General features: G+C 38.0%; 1 protein-coding gene and 1 long non-coding RNA gene across 2 annotated transcripts in view; both read right to left on the minus strand.

Moving 5' to 3' along the window:
* kaznb (kazrin, periplakin interacting protein b) overlaps window positions 1–13,969 on the minus strand; it is a 162,564-nt gene that overhangs the window by 59,345 nt on the left and 89,250 nt on the right. The window contains 1 exon segment of the mRNA NM_001080082.2: window positions 1,172–1,279. Coding sequence (NP_001073551.2) covers window positions 1,172–1,279 — 108 coding nt within the window.
* LOC147841805 (uncharacterized) lies at window positions 3,943–9,938 on the minus strand. The gene is made up of 3 exons (XR_015502651.1): window positions 7,152–9,938; window positions 4,944–7,078; window positions 3,943–4,835 (listed from the first exon to the last, which is right to left on the minus strand). It is a non-coding gene; the product is annotated as an uncharacterized LOC147841805 (long non-coding RNA).

Here is a 13,969-nt window from a genome sequence, read left to right on the forward strand (position 1 = left end):
TCATGGTAGTTGTAGTTCATGTGCTGGCAGATGTGTAGTTCTCCAGCGATCTGCATAGTCTAGATTGCTGGTGATTGTGACACTTGGGTATGAATTACATAGAAGCTTGATTTAAAATGAATAGTGCTTTAAAAAGTCCTTGAATCTGCTGTTCATAAAAGCTTGGGAAGCCTGCAAGCTATTCATTATTAAGGTTGCTTACACATCTGTGGTTCTGTTCATTTGGTCCAGACCAAGGGCAATAAATGATACATTGTAGCATTTTTCTGCCATTTTTAGGTCTTTTCACACCACACTGATTGCTTTGGTCCGAACCAGTTAAAAAGAACCAAAATGCAGCCATGTGACAAAATCCACATCACTCATTGGCCAGATGTTATTGAAAGCATGGAACTCCCGCAAGTAAACAAACCGGCAAAAACAAAATGTTGCTTATTATGGAGGGACAAGTGCGCTGGCTGATTGTATCCCTGGTCATAGTATACTACAGTATATAGTTTGTATACATAACTTTAGGCAAACTATACATGTCAAGAATGAAGCACGGCTGGGGCTGGAAAACAATGTTTTAATACATTGCAAACGGCAAAGGTGCATCGCAAGTCACGTCAGGAAGAGGCGTGAATTAATTTAGCTAAACTGCGATATGGTCATCTTCCAGAAATATTACCAACGATCCAGCAGGTAATGTTTTTCCCTCTCTCTCTGTTTAAAATTGTTGGTAAAGCGTTGTCAACAAATATTTTTCCTCCACATCTTATAATGCACAGCGCATTGGACTACGGCAGCTGGATTAGTCCAAAAAGGTGTAGTTAAGTCTGTTCCAGTTCAGATCATGTTCTCACAACAAATTAACCGCTCCAGGGCTCCTCTTCAAGGAGGTCTCAGTATGCTTCTTTGGTCTGCTTTTGGCACGCACTTGAGTGCGATTGCTACATTCACACCTGCCCAAACGAACCGCATAAAGAGGGAAAACGAACTCGATTTAACCAAACTAATTAAGGCAGGTGTGAAAACACCTTAACACAACATTTTCAGGCCAATAACTACAATTTCTGGACAAATACTCGTTTCTGCCAACAAAGCATGCCATCCCAAACTATCATTTCATTATTTCAAACGCTTCAACATTATATAACGACAGCCTATTTATCATATTCAGTAATCTTACCTTTGTCGAGTGTAGAATCTGGAGTCCCGAAGTCCATCAAGCTGGACATGCCTGTTTGGAAAGTGAGATCAGAAACCACTGTCTTCTGCCGGTGGTGGACTGACGGATCTGCAAGACAAAAGAGGATACTTTTCTTCAAACCTGTTCACAATTCATCAGATCCCAGATAACGGAGAGCTTTGACATTTTCGCCTTAGTAAGTGGCCGAGGGTGGCAAAGTGCAGGCCACCCACGAGCGAGGCGTGTGGATTGTGTCGGAGGGACTCGTGAGTCACTGAGCATCTCACAGCTATTACTGCGCATCTGTAATTAACTCTGAAACAGTGACACGCACCACGCAGAAGCGCCACATCCACCCGATGCCTTTTAAAGAGGAATAATCACCCTCCATCCGCGGCCCACGCTATAGCCGTAATCAATGTGCATTGAAAGTGACAGGTAGCAATTTCATGTACAGTGCAGGGAACAACACACTGAATCATGATTTTTCTTCTCTTGGATTTGAAAGGGACAAGAGAAGCTAACAATATTGCTTTGATGAGGACGAGAGAACGTCGAGATTTACAACCACCATCAATCATTGGCCTCCGTCTTACGCTTCTCTGAAGCCACGAGGGATATTCCTGTCTACCTGTGAGGACAGAACAAGGGCGGCGTGCCGATCTTTCAACAGCCCATACTGTGAACATCATAAATAAATGGCTCCTTTGTCATCTAACGCACCTTTGGATCACCTGAACGTACCGTTATGTCACTTCCGTGAGGAATTGTGTGCATTGTGTGTCAATTACAGCAGGCTTTGACAGGAGATAAGAAAAAGTGCTTGTCATTTTCCACATCATTATGTCAGACGGCGTTCATCCTTTAACGGGTAGCATCTCGGCACTGGCTGTTCTCTCATGGCTCAGGCTTCACGGCCGACTGCACAGCTCAACTGATGCCGCTAATTGAAGTCTCTTCGAGTGCCCTTTTCTTCACTCTCTCTGTACCTGCTTACACTTACACAGATCCTAATGTGGCAACTTTTGCTCTCCGATATGTGACATTGCAGATTTACTTTTTCTTTTTTTTTTAGCCCTTTCTGTATACTGGAACTCATTCTGTGTAGTATTTTGTATAACCAGAGCAGGGGTCTTTAAAAAGGCACACAGTGCTTAAGAAGACACTTTTTACATGCTACATTAAAATGTAACTAAATAAGTAAAAAGAGACAGTGGTAAAATAATCATTAAATAAGAGAAAGTTTACATTTAAGCTTTAGCCAATCAGAACAGTCAGATGCGTTTACGTCCGAGCGGTTTATGAGAATAAAAGCCTTTGAACATTTTCCCAGACTCATTTAGCTGCTAGAAGTTAGTCAGATCACGTTTATATGTGCTTCTTAATGCCAACTGTGTAAATAATCATTGATAAGATGCTTATGATAAGCCGTTGTTTGTTTACCTTCAAGCTTTGCGTGTGCCTGTGAAACAGCCTGTGAGCACCAGCACACGCACATATTATGAATATCTCGACATGCGAAAGTGATCCTCCATATGTTTTCATCGAAGTTGTTCACAATACTGATCATCCACAGAGTTTGTGATGTAGTCAAATGTTTACAAATACAATTTGTGGTGAATGATGTCAGAATTTACCAGTATTTTGGATTGGATGTGTGAACGGTCTTTTCTAGAAAAATTCTGTAACGTCCTCGCCTGTGTGAACAGCGTTTTTTTGAATATACCTGTAAAGTCGTTCCGGAAATTTTATGGATATTTACCGGTATCACTGTTTGAAAGGGGCTATACACACACTCTGGCATGCGCTTCAGCAGTATATGCGCACGTCTGAGGTGAGTATGGGGTGCTTTAAGCACAAAACCCCAGAGAGCAGTGCACGTCAGACAGTTTATCAATCACTATAGCAATAACTATTACAGTTGTTAAAGGTGATATTTATTTAATCTATCGGCTCTTCTGTCTTTTGAATCTATCAGGTAACGTGTCACAGTGTCAGTACACTGCTTCTATCTTTCGCTTTCACGTTTGTACTCAGTAAATTTTAGCGATTCTGTTGGTTGTGCACCTTTTTTACCAACCAAGTTTGTCGCCGCCATTATAACGACACATTACTCTGCCAATATATAATAATAATAACAATAATATATACAATTATTTTAAATTATGTATAAAATATATGAATTTATTAATTGTAATAATTTTAATAAAAAATATAATAATAATATGCAAATAACAACAACAACAACAACAACAACAACGACAACAACAACAACAACGACAATAATAATAATAATAATAATAATAATTAACATCACACTGTAAACAAAACTTAGTTGCCTTAAATTTTTAAGCTGAATCAAATGAACCTTTATGAGTTTATTGAACTTAAATTATGTTAAAATGACAAAAAGCTAGAATAACTTATAAAATTAAGTTAGAACATGATTAACTTAGTTTAATAAGTTACAATGAACTAAAACATGTTGTCATGTGTAACCCTTAGCTGTGCGTTCAGGATTTGCTTGCTGTGGATTTTTACAGTATTTGCTATTTTCTCCTTACTGAATATGAGAAGATTTTTGTTTGCTCACAAGAGTGTATAGAAACAATAACAGATGTTAGATAGATGAATAATCCAGACTTAAAGATAAATGAGGTAAGTATATTATTTGAGCAAGTTAAAAGATAAAATAAAGAAGGACGACATACAAAATATAAACCGGACCTTCAGACCTCAGGCAGTTTCAATCCTACAAATCACGTTTTGTATGCATAGTGACATTTTTTTTTTAAATAAAATAAAAGAAGTGGTTCAGAGTCCAAGTTCCATGTTCAACACTCAGTTCTTTCTGTTCCAATTCGATGTGAAAAATAAATAAAAAAATCAGTCCAGATAGAGCAAAGTCCAACAACAAATAAAAACAAAAATATGAGCACAGCGCAGGTGCGAGAATGCTTTGTCCAACCAGATCAGTGAACAACAAATCAATTTACTTCAAGGTAAGATCTTTCAGAGAGGGCAGCTCACCATGTCCAGACTACCGAAAAAGCATCCACGGCAGGGACAGTTCAGGATTTCGTAGCAGAATTAATGAAGGGAAATACAAACACACCCACCCACACACACACAAAAAACCCGTCCAGTGAGAAATAAAGAAGAACAGCAAGAATAAAGAATGGTGGCCCATGGTGGCTCAGTGGGTAGCACGATCACCTCATGGCAAGAAGGTCGATGGTTTGAGCCTTGACTGGGTCAGTTGGCATTACTGTGTAGGGTTTCCCTGTTCATGTTCCCTGTGTTCGCGTAGGTTTCCTTCGTGTGCTCCAGTTTCCCCCACAATCCAAAGACACGCATTATAGGTGAACTGGTTAGGCTATATTGGCCATAGTGTATGAGTGTGAATAAGAGTGTATGGGTGTTTTCCAGTGCTGGGTTGCAGCGGGAAGGTTCATTCCACTGTGGCGACCCCTGATTAATAAAGGGACTACAAGCCGAAAAGAAAATGAATGAATGAATGTCTTGGGTGATTCTATCTATTCCACTCAGCACTTCTCTCGTTTCACTCTTTCACTTGTTGCCAGCTTCCTATCTTTAAAATCTGAAATCTTACGGATTTATTTGACAGTAACTGAAACAAAACGATTTTGATTGTTTGAATGATCTAAACTGCTTTCTCAGGGTATTGAATGTAGCTCAAACTGCTTGCGCTGCTCAATCAAAATAACTCCCCATCACAGTCTGCTCTTGCTAACTTGAGGCTCTTGAGCACTTGAGCTCACCTTCGACCTCAACTACGTCAAAACTGACTTTATTCTCGATTTATTATCATATTATCACTTTCTAAACATTATGTATATACTGATATATAAAAGGAACTTTATTTAATATTTCTCTTCTCAGTAATGAAATAAGATGTTAGAATATAAAATAAACTCTTTATAATTTGTTTTAGGGCAGCACGGTTGCGCAGTGGGGAGCACAATCGCCTCACAGCAAGAAGGTTGCTGGTTTGAGCCCTGGCCCGTCATTTCTGTGTGGAGTTTGCATGTTCTCCACGTCTTGGCATTGGTTTCCACTAGGTGCTCCAGTTTCCCTCACAGTCCAAAGACATGTGGTACAGGTGAATTGAATGAAGCTAAATTGGCCGTAGTGTATGCGAGTGTGTGCAAGAGCGTGTGGGTGTTTCCCCGTGTTGGGTTGCAGCTGTAAGGGCATCCGCTGCCTAAAACATGTGCTGGATAAGTTGGCCGTTCATTCCACTGTTGCAACACCTGAATAATGAAGGGACTAAGCTGAAAAGAAAATGAATGAATGAATGAACGAATGAATGAATGAATGAATGAATGAATGAATGAATGAATGAATGAATGAATGAATGAATGAATAATTAGTTTTAGTGACTTAGTCAGTGAGCTGGGTTACAAATGACTAATTGATCATATAATTTTTACAGTGCACCTAACCTAACAATTTGTTGGGAAAATATTAATCTAAAAGTAAAATAATTAACTATTTCTTTTCTATTTTTTTTACCACAAATATTATTTTTTTTAAGGAAAACTTCTAAAAGTGTCCTGTCTGGGAAAAAGGGAATTTTAAAATCTGATCTACAGGTCTATAAACCCATGGATATTGATAAAGTTTTTAAAAGTACCTAAAATAATTCTGTGTCAACCTTTCGAATATTACATTGGTTAAACATTATTCTTTCAGACTACAATGACTTTTTAAAACATAGACTAACACAACTGGACGAATCATGGAAATCGTTTTTCCGAATGTGTGGAAACCCAGTAGCCGTGAGGGGTCTATAAAGCAATAGGATTTCAGCCTGGCTGAGTCAATAATATCCCCGTTGTGTCATGACATCATTTTCAGGAGTGGGTCAATGGCTATGAATGAAATCAAATTTCAGCTTTTTATGCCTCCCCAGTTCTGCAGACGCTTTTGGTTATGTGGTATTGACCGAAAACCTTCATTATGAACTGAAAATGTCCCGTCTCTAAAAGGTTCTTCACAAATTTGAACTCTGCCGGGTTACTAATGGAATGACCAGGCCTGATGAACCATTTAATGCTTATTGATGACAATGAAATAGGATTTTTTAAAAACGTATCGTACTGAAGTTCAAATAATGGAAATCAAATAATGCTTTGTGCCATGAGTTATACATAATAAGATGCAGCTTTAAAGTGAAGCACATTATTCAAGCCTTAATCATTTTTGGTGAACTGAGGCTATTAAATAAATGAAGAGAATGAACAGTTATAACCATAATAGCTACCTGTTTGAGTAGAAAGTAAAGACAAGACTGGGCCATGGTGCATTGAGAGATTTACTGACCCCTAACCTAATACACTTTAATTAGTATATAATATAACTGTATTGACTGAACTGCCATATGGAGCTGTGGTCTAGCTGAATTACTCTGTGCTTGTGTCTGAGCATTATTTTAGAGCTGCCGAACATAGCAGCTCACTCGCACACTCAATCACTCACCATCTCATTCACCCTCTCACTCATTGTGTCACTCCCTCACTCACTGTCTCATTTACTCAGTCACTTACTTATTCACTCACTTGTTCACTCATTCACTCAGTCTCACTCATTCATTCACCCACTCACTCGCTGTGTCACTTACTGTCTCAATCATTCACTCACTCAGTTTTATTTACTCATTCACTCATTCACCATCTCGCTCATTTAGTCACTCACAGTCTCTCACTTACACACTTCCTGACTCACTCACCATTCCACCATCTCACTCATTCATTCACTCACTCACTGCCTCATTCACTCACCGTCTCACTCACTTACCATCTCACTCATTCGCTCACTGTCTCACTCACCATATCACCCACTCATTTACTCACTCACTCATTAACTCACTCACCATTTCAGTCACTCACCATCTCACCCACTCACTCACCGTCTCACTTACTCATTAACTCACTCACCGTCTCACTTATTCACTTACTGTCTTACCATCTTACCGTCTCACTCATGCACCGTCTCACTCTTTCTTTCACTCACACACTCATTCACTGTCTCACTCACTAATTCATTCACACATTCAGCCTTTCACTCACTGTCTCACTTATTTATTCACTCAATCTTTTACTGACTGACTGTCTCACCCACCCACTCACTCACTCCATCACTGACTGACAGTCTCACTCACTCATTCAGTCACTGACTGAATAAAAATAAAATAAAATAATTAAAATAAATAAATAATTAAAATTAATTAAATAATTAAAATTAAAATAAAATTAAATAAAAGTAAACAAAAAGAAATCTGGATTGTAGCGGGTTGCACTAATACCCTAGGGCATTTTTTTAAGTGGAAAGACAAAATATAACATAAGTATGAAAATGGGTGAAATATGGACAAAAACAATTGTTTGGTAAAAATTATGATATGGTACAGTTTGTCCATGTTTTACCCAAATTTGGCTTAAATCAACCCAGCATTTTTAGTGTGTAATAAATAAAGTTTGTAGCAGGTTGCACATACACTTCAATACGTTGTCCTAAGTAAACATTACAAAAAATATGTCTACATATAGTGATTACATTTATTAGAACACCTGATAATATAAAATAAGAACCCCACAAACATTTTAGGAAGCTGTCAAAAACTCGTTTAACATATTTAATTTAATTGGAATTTATTAGGCAAATAAACTTCTCTCAGAAGACAGAAATTAATCAAGCATAACATTCAACCATTAACACTCATTTTTATGTTAAGAACTGCGAGTAAATAGCAGTAATTGGGCTTCTGAATACACGTATAATAAAAAGCTTATCTATTTTTTTCAGCATTTCTTGTAAGAAAATAAAAATGTAAAAAAATTAAAAATTAAAAGCAGATGTACACAAAACTTTTCTAGTCTGATAATTTTGTAAAGCACTGTATATAGTACACTCACCACTTTATTAGGTACACAATACACCTTATTAGCACCAGGTTGAACCTCCTATTGCCTTCAGAACTGCCTTATTCCTTCGTGGCCTATATTCAACAAGGTACTCTAAATATTCCTGAGATTTTTGTCCATATTGACAAGAGAGCATTATGCAGTTGGTAAAGATTTGTCAGCTGCACATCTATGAATCGGGAACGGGGTGAATCTCCCGTTCCACCACATGCCAAAGGTACTCTATTGAATTGAGATCTGGTGACTGTGAAGGCCATTTGAGTACAGTGAACTCATTGTCATGTTCAAGAAACCATCTGAGATGACATGGTGCGTTATCCTGCTAGAAGTAGCCATTAGAAGATGGGTACACTGTGGTCATAAAGGGACGGACATGGTCAGCAACAATACTCAGGTAGGCTTTGGCATTGATATGATTCTTAATTGGTACTAATGGGCCCAAAGTGTGCCAAAAAAATATCCCCCACACCATTAGACCACCACCAGCAGCTTGAACCGTTGAGATTAGGTAGGATGGACCTATGCTTTCATGCTGTTGATGCCAAATTCTGACCCTACCATCCATATGTCACAGCAAAAAATCGAGACTCATCAGACCAGGCAAGTTTCTCCACTCTTTTATTGTCCAATTTTGGTGAGCCTGTGCGAATTGTAGCCTCAGTTTCCTGTACTTAGCTGACAGGAGTGTTTGGTATTTTGCTGCTGTAGCCCACCCGCTTCAAGGTTGAACATGTTGTGCATTCAGAGATGCTTTTCTGCATATCTCAGTTATAATGTGTGGTTATTTGAGCAATTGTTGTCTTTCTATCAGCTTAAACCAGTCTAGCCATTCTCCTCTGACTTTCTCTGTAAACCCTAGAGATGGTTGTGCATGAAAATATCAGTATTATTATATCAATATCAGGCTGATTAGAAAATTGCATTAACGAGCAGTTGGATGGCTGTACCTAATAAAGTGGCCAGTGAGCTTACATTGTGCATGCATTTTTCCCTTCAGTGTTTTAAGTCATTTATGAAAACTGTCCTTTTCACGCATCTTTGTATTCGTTGACATTCATACAAAACATTGAAAATGTGCATAGTACAGTCTTCCCTATTTCCAGCTTCCCTCAGATTGAACTTGCTAAAGCCCTCAGGATGGACTCATTTGAGATTTTTAATGGAGCTATTGGAGGCACTTGGCACCCAACCCTGCTGAGATAGTTCATTTCTGAAATATTTCTGTCGCAAAGAGCAAATAAAAGGACTATTTAAAACGAGGCTTTATAGGGCTCATTTTTCCCTTTTACACCACCAAAGTGCCATCCTCGTGTTGCCTTTGGACAATTTAGAGAGTCGTTATCATTAAACTTTCACACACTCCAGACATTTCTGAATATCAGGACTGCTTACCCTAGCTATAATTCTGTTTGAATACAAGATCGTTAGGCTAAAAGCTATTTTTCTGCTCTTTCCTATTGCATTAGTGCTATATTAGAAGCCAAACATAACAAACATATCAACTAAAGGGAAACAATAGGGTCTAGTGTGGTCGAATAACCCTGCGCAGCAATAAACTAGCCTCCTTCATACTAGATAGAAACATTTTATCAAGAGGTCAAAGGTTATGAAAATAATGAAGAGATGCAATAACTTTGCCGACACAAAATAGCCCTGTAGGAGAAAATACATGAACTTAAACACTGTTCAAGAGGAAAACATGGCTGGAGTCGTGCCTGGTTGTAAGAGTGTTTTGATTGGTTGCTAGGGAATTGAAAGAGTTTTACAGTGGTATTGATGACTGTTTATTAACCCCTGTCCAATGTTCAAATTTAATACCCTCATTAATTTTTGGATGAAAACCACTAAGTTAAACTGCTGTAAAATGTATCCGATAAATATTTTTTTCAGTTTTTTGTATAAATCTGTTAATCAACCTCAGCCCAAAACTACTAAATTGTTTAGGAAATTTCAGGATTTTACCTATTTAATTGCCATATTCATAAATGATGTCACTAATTTGAAGAAGAAAAAAAAAACACAAAACGACTTCTTTTCAATTTAGAAAGTAATCGTGCACTGGACTTTTTGACCTTTTGTCACAGTCTTGGACATGTGAAAGATTATTAACAACATTGCCTTTGATGCATTGTTAGTTTATGTGCAGCAAACATTTTAATTGAATTTAATTAAAGCAGATTTAAACGTTTCTCCCTAATTATTTCTTGTTAGTGGCTGTTTAGACTATATAGTCAGACTGAAGTCAGAATTATTTGCCCCCAAATAAGATTTTCTCCAGAAGAAAAAATATCAGACATGCTGTGAAAATGGGCCGACGTAGTGGCGCAGTAGGTAGTGCTGTCACCTCACAGCAAGAGGGTCACTGGTTCAAGCCTCGGCTGGGTCAGTTGGCGTTTCTGTGTGGAGTTTGCATGTTCTCCCTGCATTCGCTTGAGTTTCCTCCGGGTGCTCCGGTTTCCCCCACAGTCCAACGACATATATTTAAAAAAAAAAAAAATTTATTTTCTCCAGTGAATATAACCTATAGTTCCCTACTGTAAGAAATTATCAGCATTCGGTACATGCTTTCAGTATTACCTTTGCTTGAAAAAATCTGATCCATTCCTGTATATATGGAATAAGCTTGCTCCCGAGCAGGTTTGAGCTTCCAGACCTGTTGCTATGACAACTTCCGTAAGAGCTTTGAAAAACGAAACAATCCTGGATCGTGTCAAATTGAAAATAACAAAATCCAGCTAATTGAGTGATCCAGGTAAAAAGAACAGACCCCAGCTTAGTCTAGTTAAAGCAAAAATGCATCTTAAACCAGACTAAGCAGGTTTTCTGCATTTCACCTGTCAGATTAGTTGATGATGAATTCTGGGAAATGTTCAGTTAGTTGCCAGCCAAACCAGTTATGTATCCGCTTGTCCTGGCTGAGTGATAATCTTAGGCTAGTTTCAGCTTGTTCTGAAGATCTTCTGGTCTCTAAATATGGCTTGAGTTCCTCCCTCAATATAAATCTTTATGCATCTACTACACAATTACAGATAAACACACAGTCTACCGGGAGCACTGCTATACATAATGCTGACAAATAGCCAGGCCCCTAGCAGCTCACCTCTGCCTCTTTGGAGAAAGACAAAACTCACTCTCACACACAAATATACACACCGCAGAGGTCAATTTGTCCTAGGTGGGCAAGAGGTCAGCTTGGCTAGACCAGGAGGCAGCATATTGTCAATCAATGTGTCTCGAAACGCCCCAAAACTTCCTTATTAATGCAATACCTGTCAACGCAACATGTCACTCAAAATATCTGGAGCAGCGACATGCTGACCTGGCTCAAAATACCTCTGTGAAGTGGGAAGAGCTTGTGTTTGATAATGCCAGACTCTGGATTTGATTGTGCATAATATATGTAAAACTACTTTAAGCCAGTAGTGAGCAAGATGGATTAAACGTGTATGCCTAGTTTATTTGGATAAAACTAAAGCTGCATACATCCCATTCTTCAGCTGTTTGCTAATGCTAAACTCCCTCTGCATTTCATTACAGAACGTGACAGTCATTGTTCCTCTGTTAAAGCTGCTGTTTAGTGAGAAAACACACTGCATTATTAATCATCACTAAGTAGATGGAACAGCGAAAGGACAGGTGAAAATTCTCACATTATCAAAGAATAAACATAAGAATTGTTTCTGCATGTTGGTGGGTCTAGATGCTTTAATATTTAAGAAAAAAGACACTCTATATGGAACATTTACTGCATGCTCCAATTCTAGCTTTAGGCTATCTATCATTGAAACAAACGGAGAAACAAACAGCAGTATAATTTAAAATGTTTACTTCATGATAAAAAGAAAATATGCGGGGTATATGCAAATGTATAAACTTTTACAGAAATAAAAAAACACCATTTGTGCTTCATTTTTATCCTCCACTCTACATTAAATATTCACTATTGCATATCCACAAACCGGATCTTCTGAACATTTAATTTTGAGAAAGCCAATTAAATGTGCATTAGTGCCAGTGTGGTTTCAGATTTGTAAATGCTAAATACTGTGTTTTCCTAACTAAGTAAATACAATTTTTTGCATTTCTGACTGTTGCTAAATTGAAACTAGGATTCTGGAATGGACTGCGTGTCTAATAACTGCATTGAAAAGCCATTGCGTTAGAAAAAAAATATATATTCAGATTTCATAACCAAGAGTCAAAAATACTTAAGCCAAGAGAAAATTATTATTAATGTGTCCTAAATCACATGAACATGTTTTATGTCTGGACTGAGCCCTGATTTGATTGGAAGCAGAAAAATAATCATAATAACACAACACAACTGAGGATTTTAGGATATAAAGTCAGTTGAGAGAAACCTCAAAACAAGCCACGCTCCTCATACTCTAACCTGATTTCACCACATAGGACATGTTCCTGAATTAACATCTAAGTTGATCCTGGAAGATCATTCCAATCAGCCAATCAGAATTAAGGGATACATTTGCCGGGTTTGTAAGTTTAAGCTTCCGGTAAGGTTTATACACTTCTACATGAGAGTTATCCAACTACTATTCCCCTCTGTTTTTGGGAATATTTACAGGTATAGTTGGGTTTTGGAGTAGGGAATAGGTATGGATTACATTTTCAAACAAAAATTATGTTCCAGGATCAACACAGATGTTAAACCAGGATCGCATCAGATTTGGCAAAATCATGACGTGCCTCTTCATTTGATGAATGCAATCCAGGCCCAAAACCAGACTTAAAGTGAGTGGTCAGACTTAAGACACAATTACGCCATGTCTCTCAAAATAAAAGCATGGCCCCCTTGCGTCTCACAGATGTATGACATGCCCATCTCATGTCACTCTGAGGCTGAAACCTCAGGTCGCTCAGCCATAATGACACGCCTACATCATGTCCGTGAGACTGTAGCCACGCCTACCTCATGCCTGTCAGACTCAGGACGTGCCCACCTCACATCTGGCCTCTCAGAAATAAGCATGAACTAGTAGACCTCATTCAAATTCAGAACAGAGGAATGCTGACAGAACAAAAAAAGAGATTTTCTCACTTAGATGCATTACCCAGCAGTTACAGAGAATCATTAGCACAGCTATGCTGCAGATGGCATTGATGAATCGAAACAATCTTCTCTGTGATTAGGAGCTTTGGTAAAAGGAAGAAGGGTCGAAAAAACTTATGGAAGGAGAAAAGCTGGAGGCAGCTCAAAAGTTAGCCCCTCCAGTAGAGAGAGGTTTTTTTTTTTTTTGGCATTGATGGAATACGGAAGGATATTGCGTAGGTTCAGAAACCTTTAAAAAAAATCCCAGTTGGAGAGGGTCTTTTTCTGTTTGGTCTGCAACAGAAAAATCCTTAAGGCCAGATTCAGCAAACAGAAGCAAATTAATGTTTCTGAGAATAAATGTTGAGTTAATGTTATAAATCTTAGTTCAGCACGCAAATGAACTTCACCTGTGCATGATAAACTAATCCTTAGAGAAACAAAGTGTACAAGTGTGATTTAAAACAGAAAACTGAATTAAAAAATGCACTGGTACAAAAAATGCACTTTTCACCAAGCAGAAGAGAATGTATAACAAAATAGAGAAGACTCTTTCATAAAGTAAAAACTGCAATATCATGACATGTGCGTAAAATACGTGTTTACATCGTAATATATTATTAATTCTATTTGAAAAGAAATGTCTACTATTACTATATAAAAAAAGATATGACAAATTATTTTCATTGTCATTATAAGGGCACCTATGTTGAAAATCATGTTTTGTAAGCTGTTTGGACAGAACTGTGTGTAGGTATAGTGTCTTACTGGGGTGATATAAAGACAATAAGTCTCTTTTTT

The sequence above is a fragment of the Danio rerio genome, chromosome 11 (genome assembly GCF_052040795.2).
Source record: "Danio rerio strain M-AB ecotype USA chromosome 11, GRCz13ab, whole genome shotgun sequence".
Taxonomy (NCBI): Eukaryota; Metazoa; Chordata; class Actinopteri; order Cypriniformes; family Danionidae; genus Danio; species Danio rerio.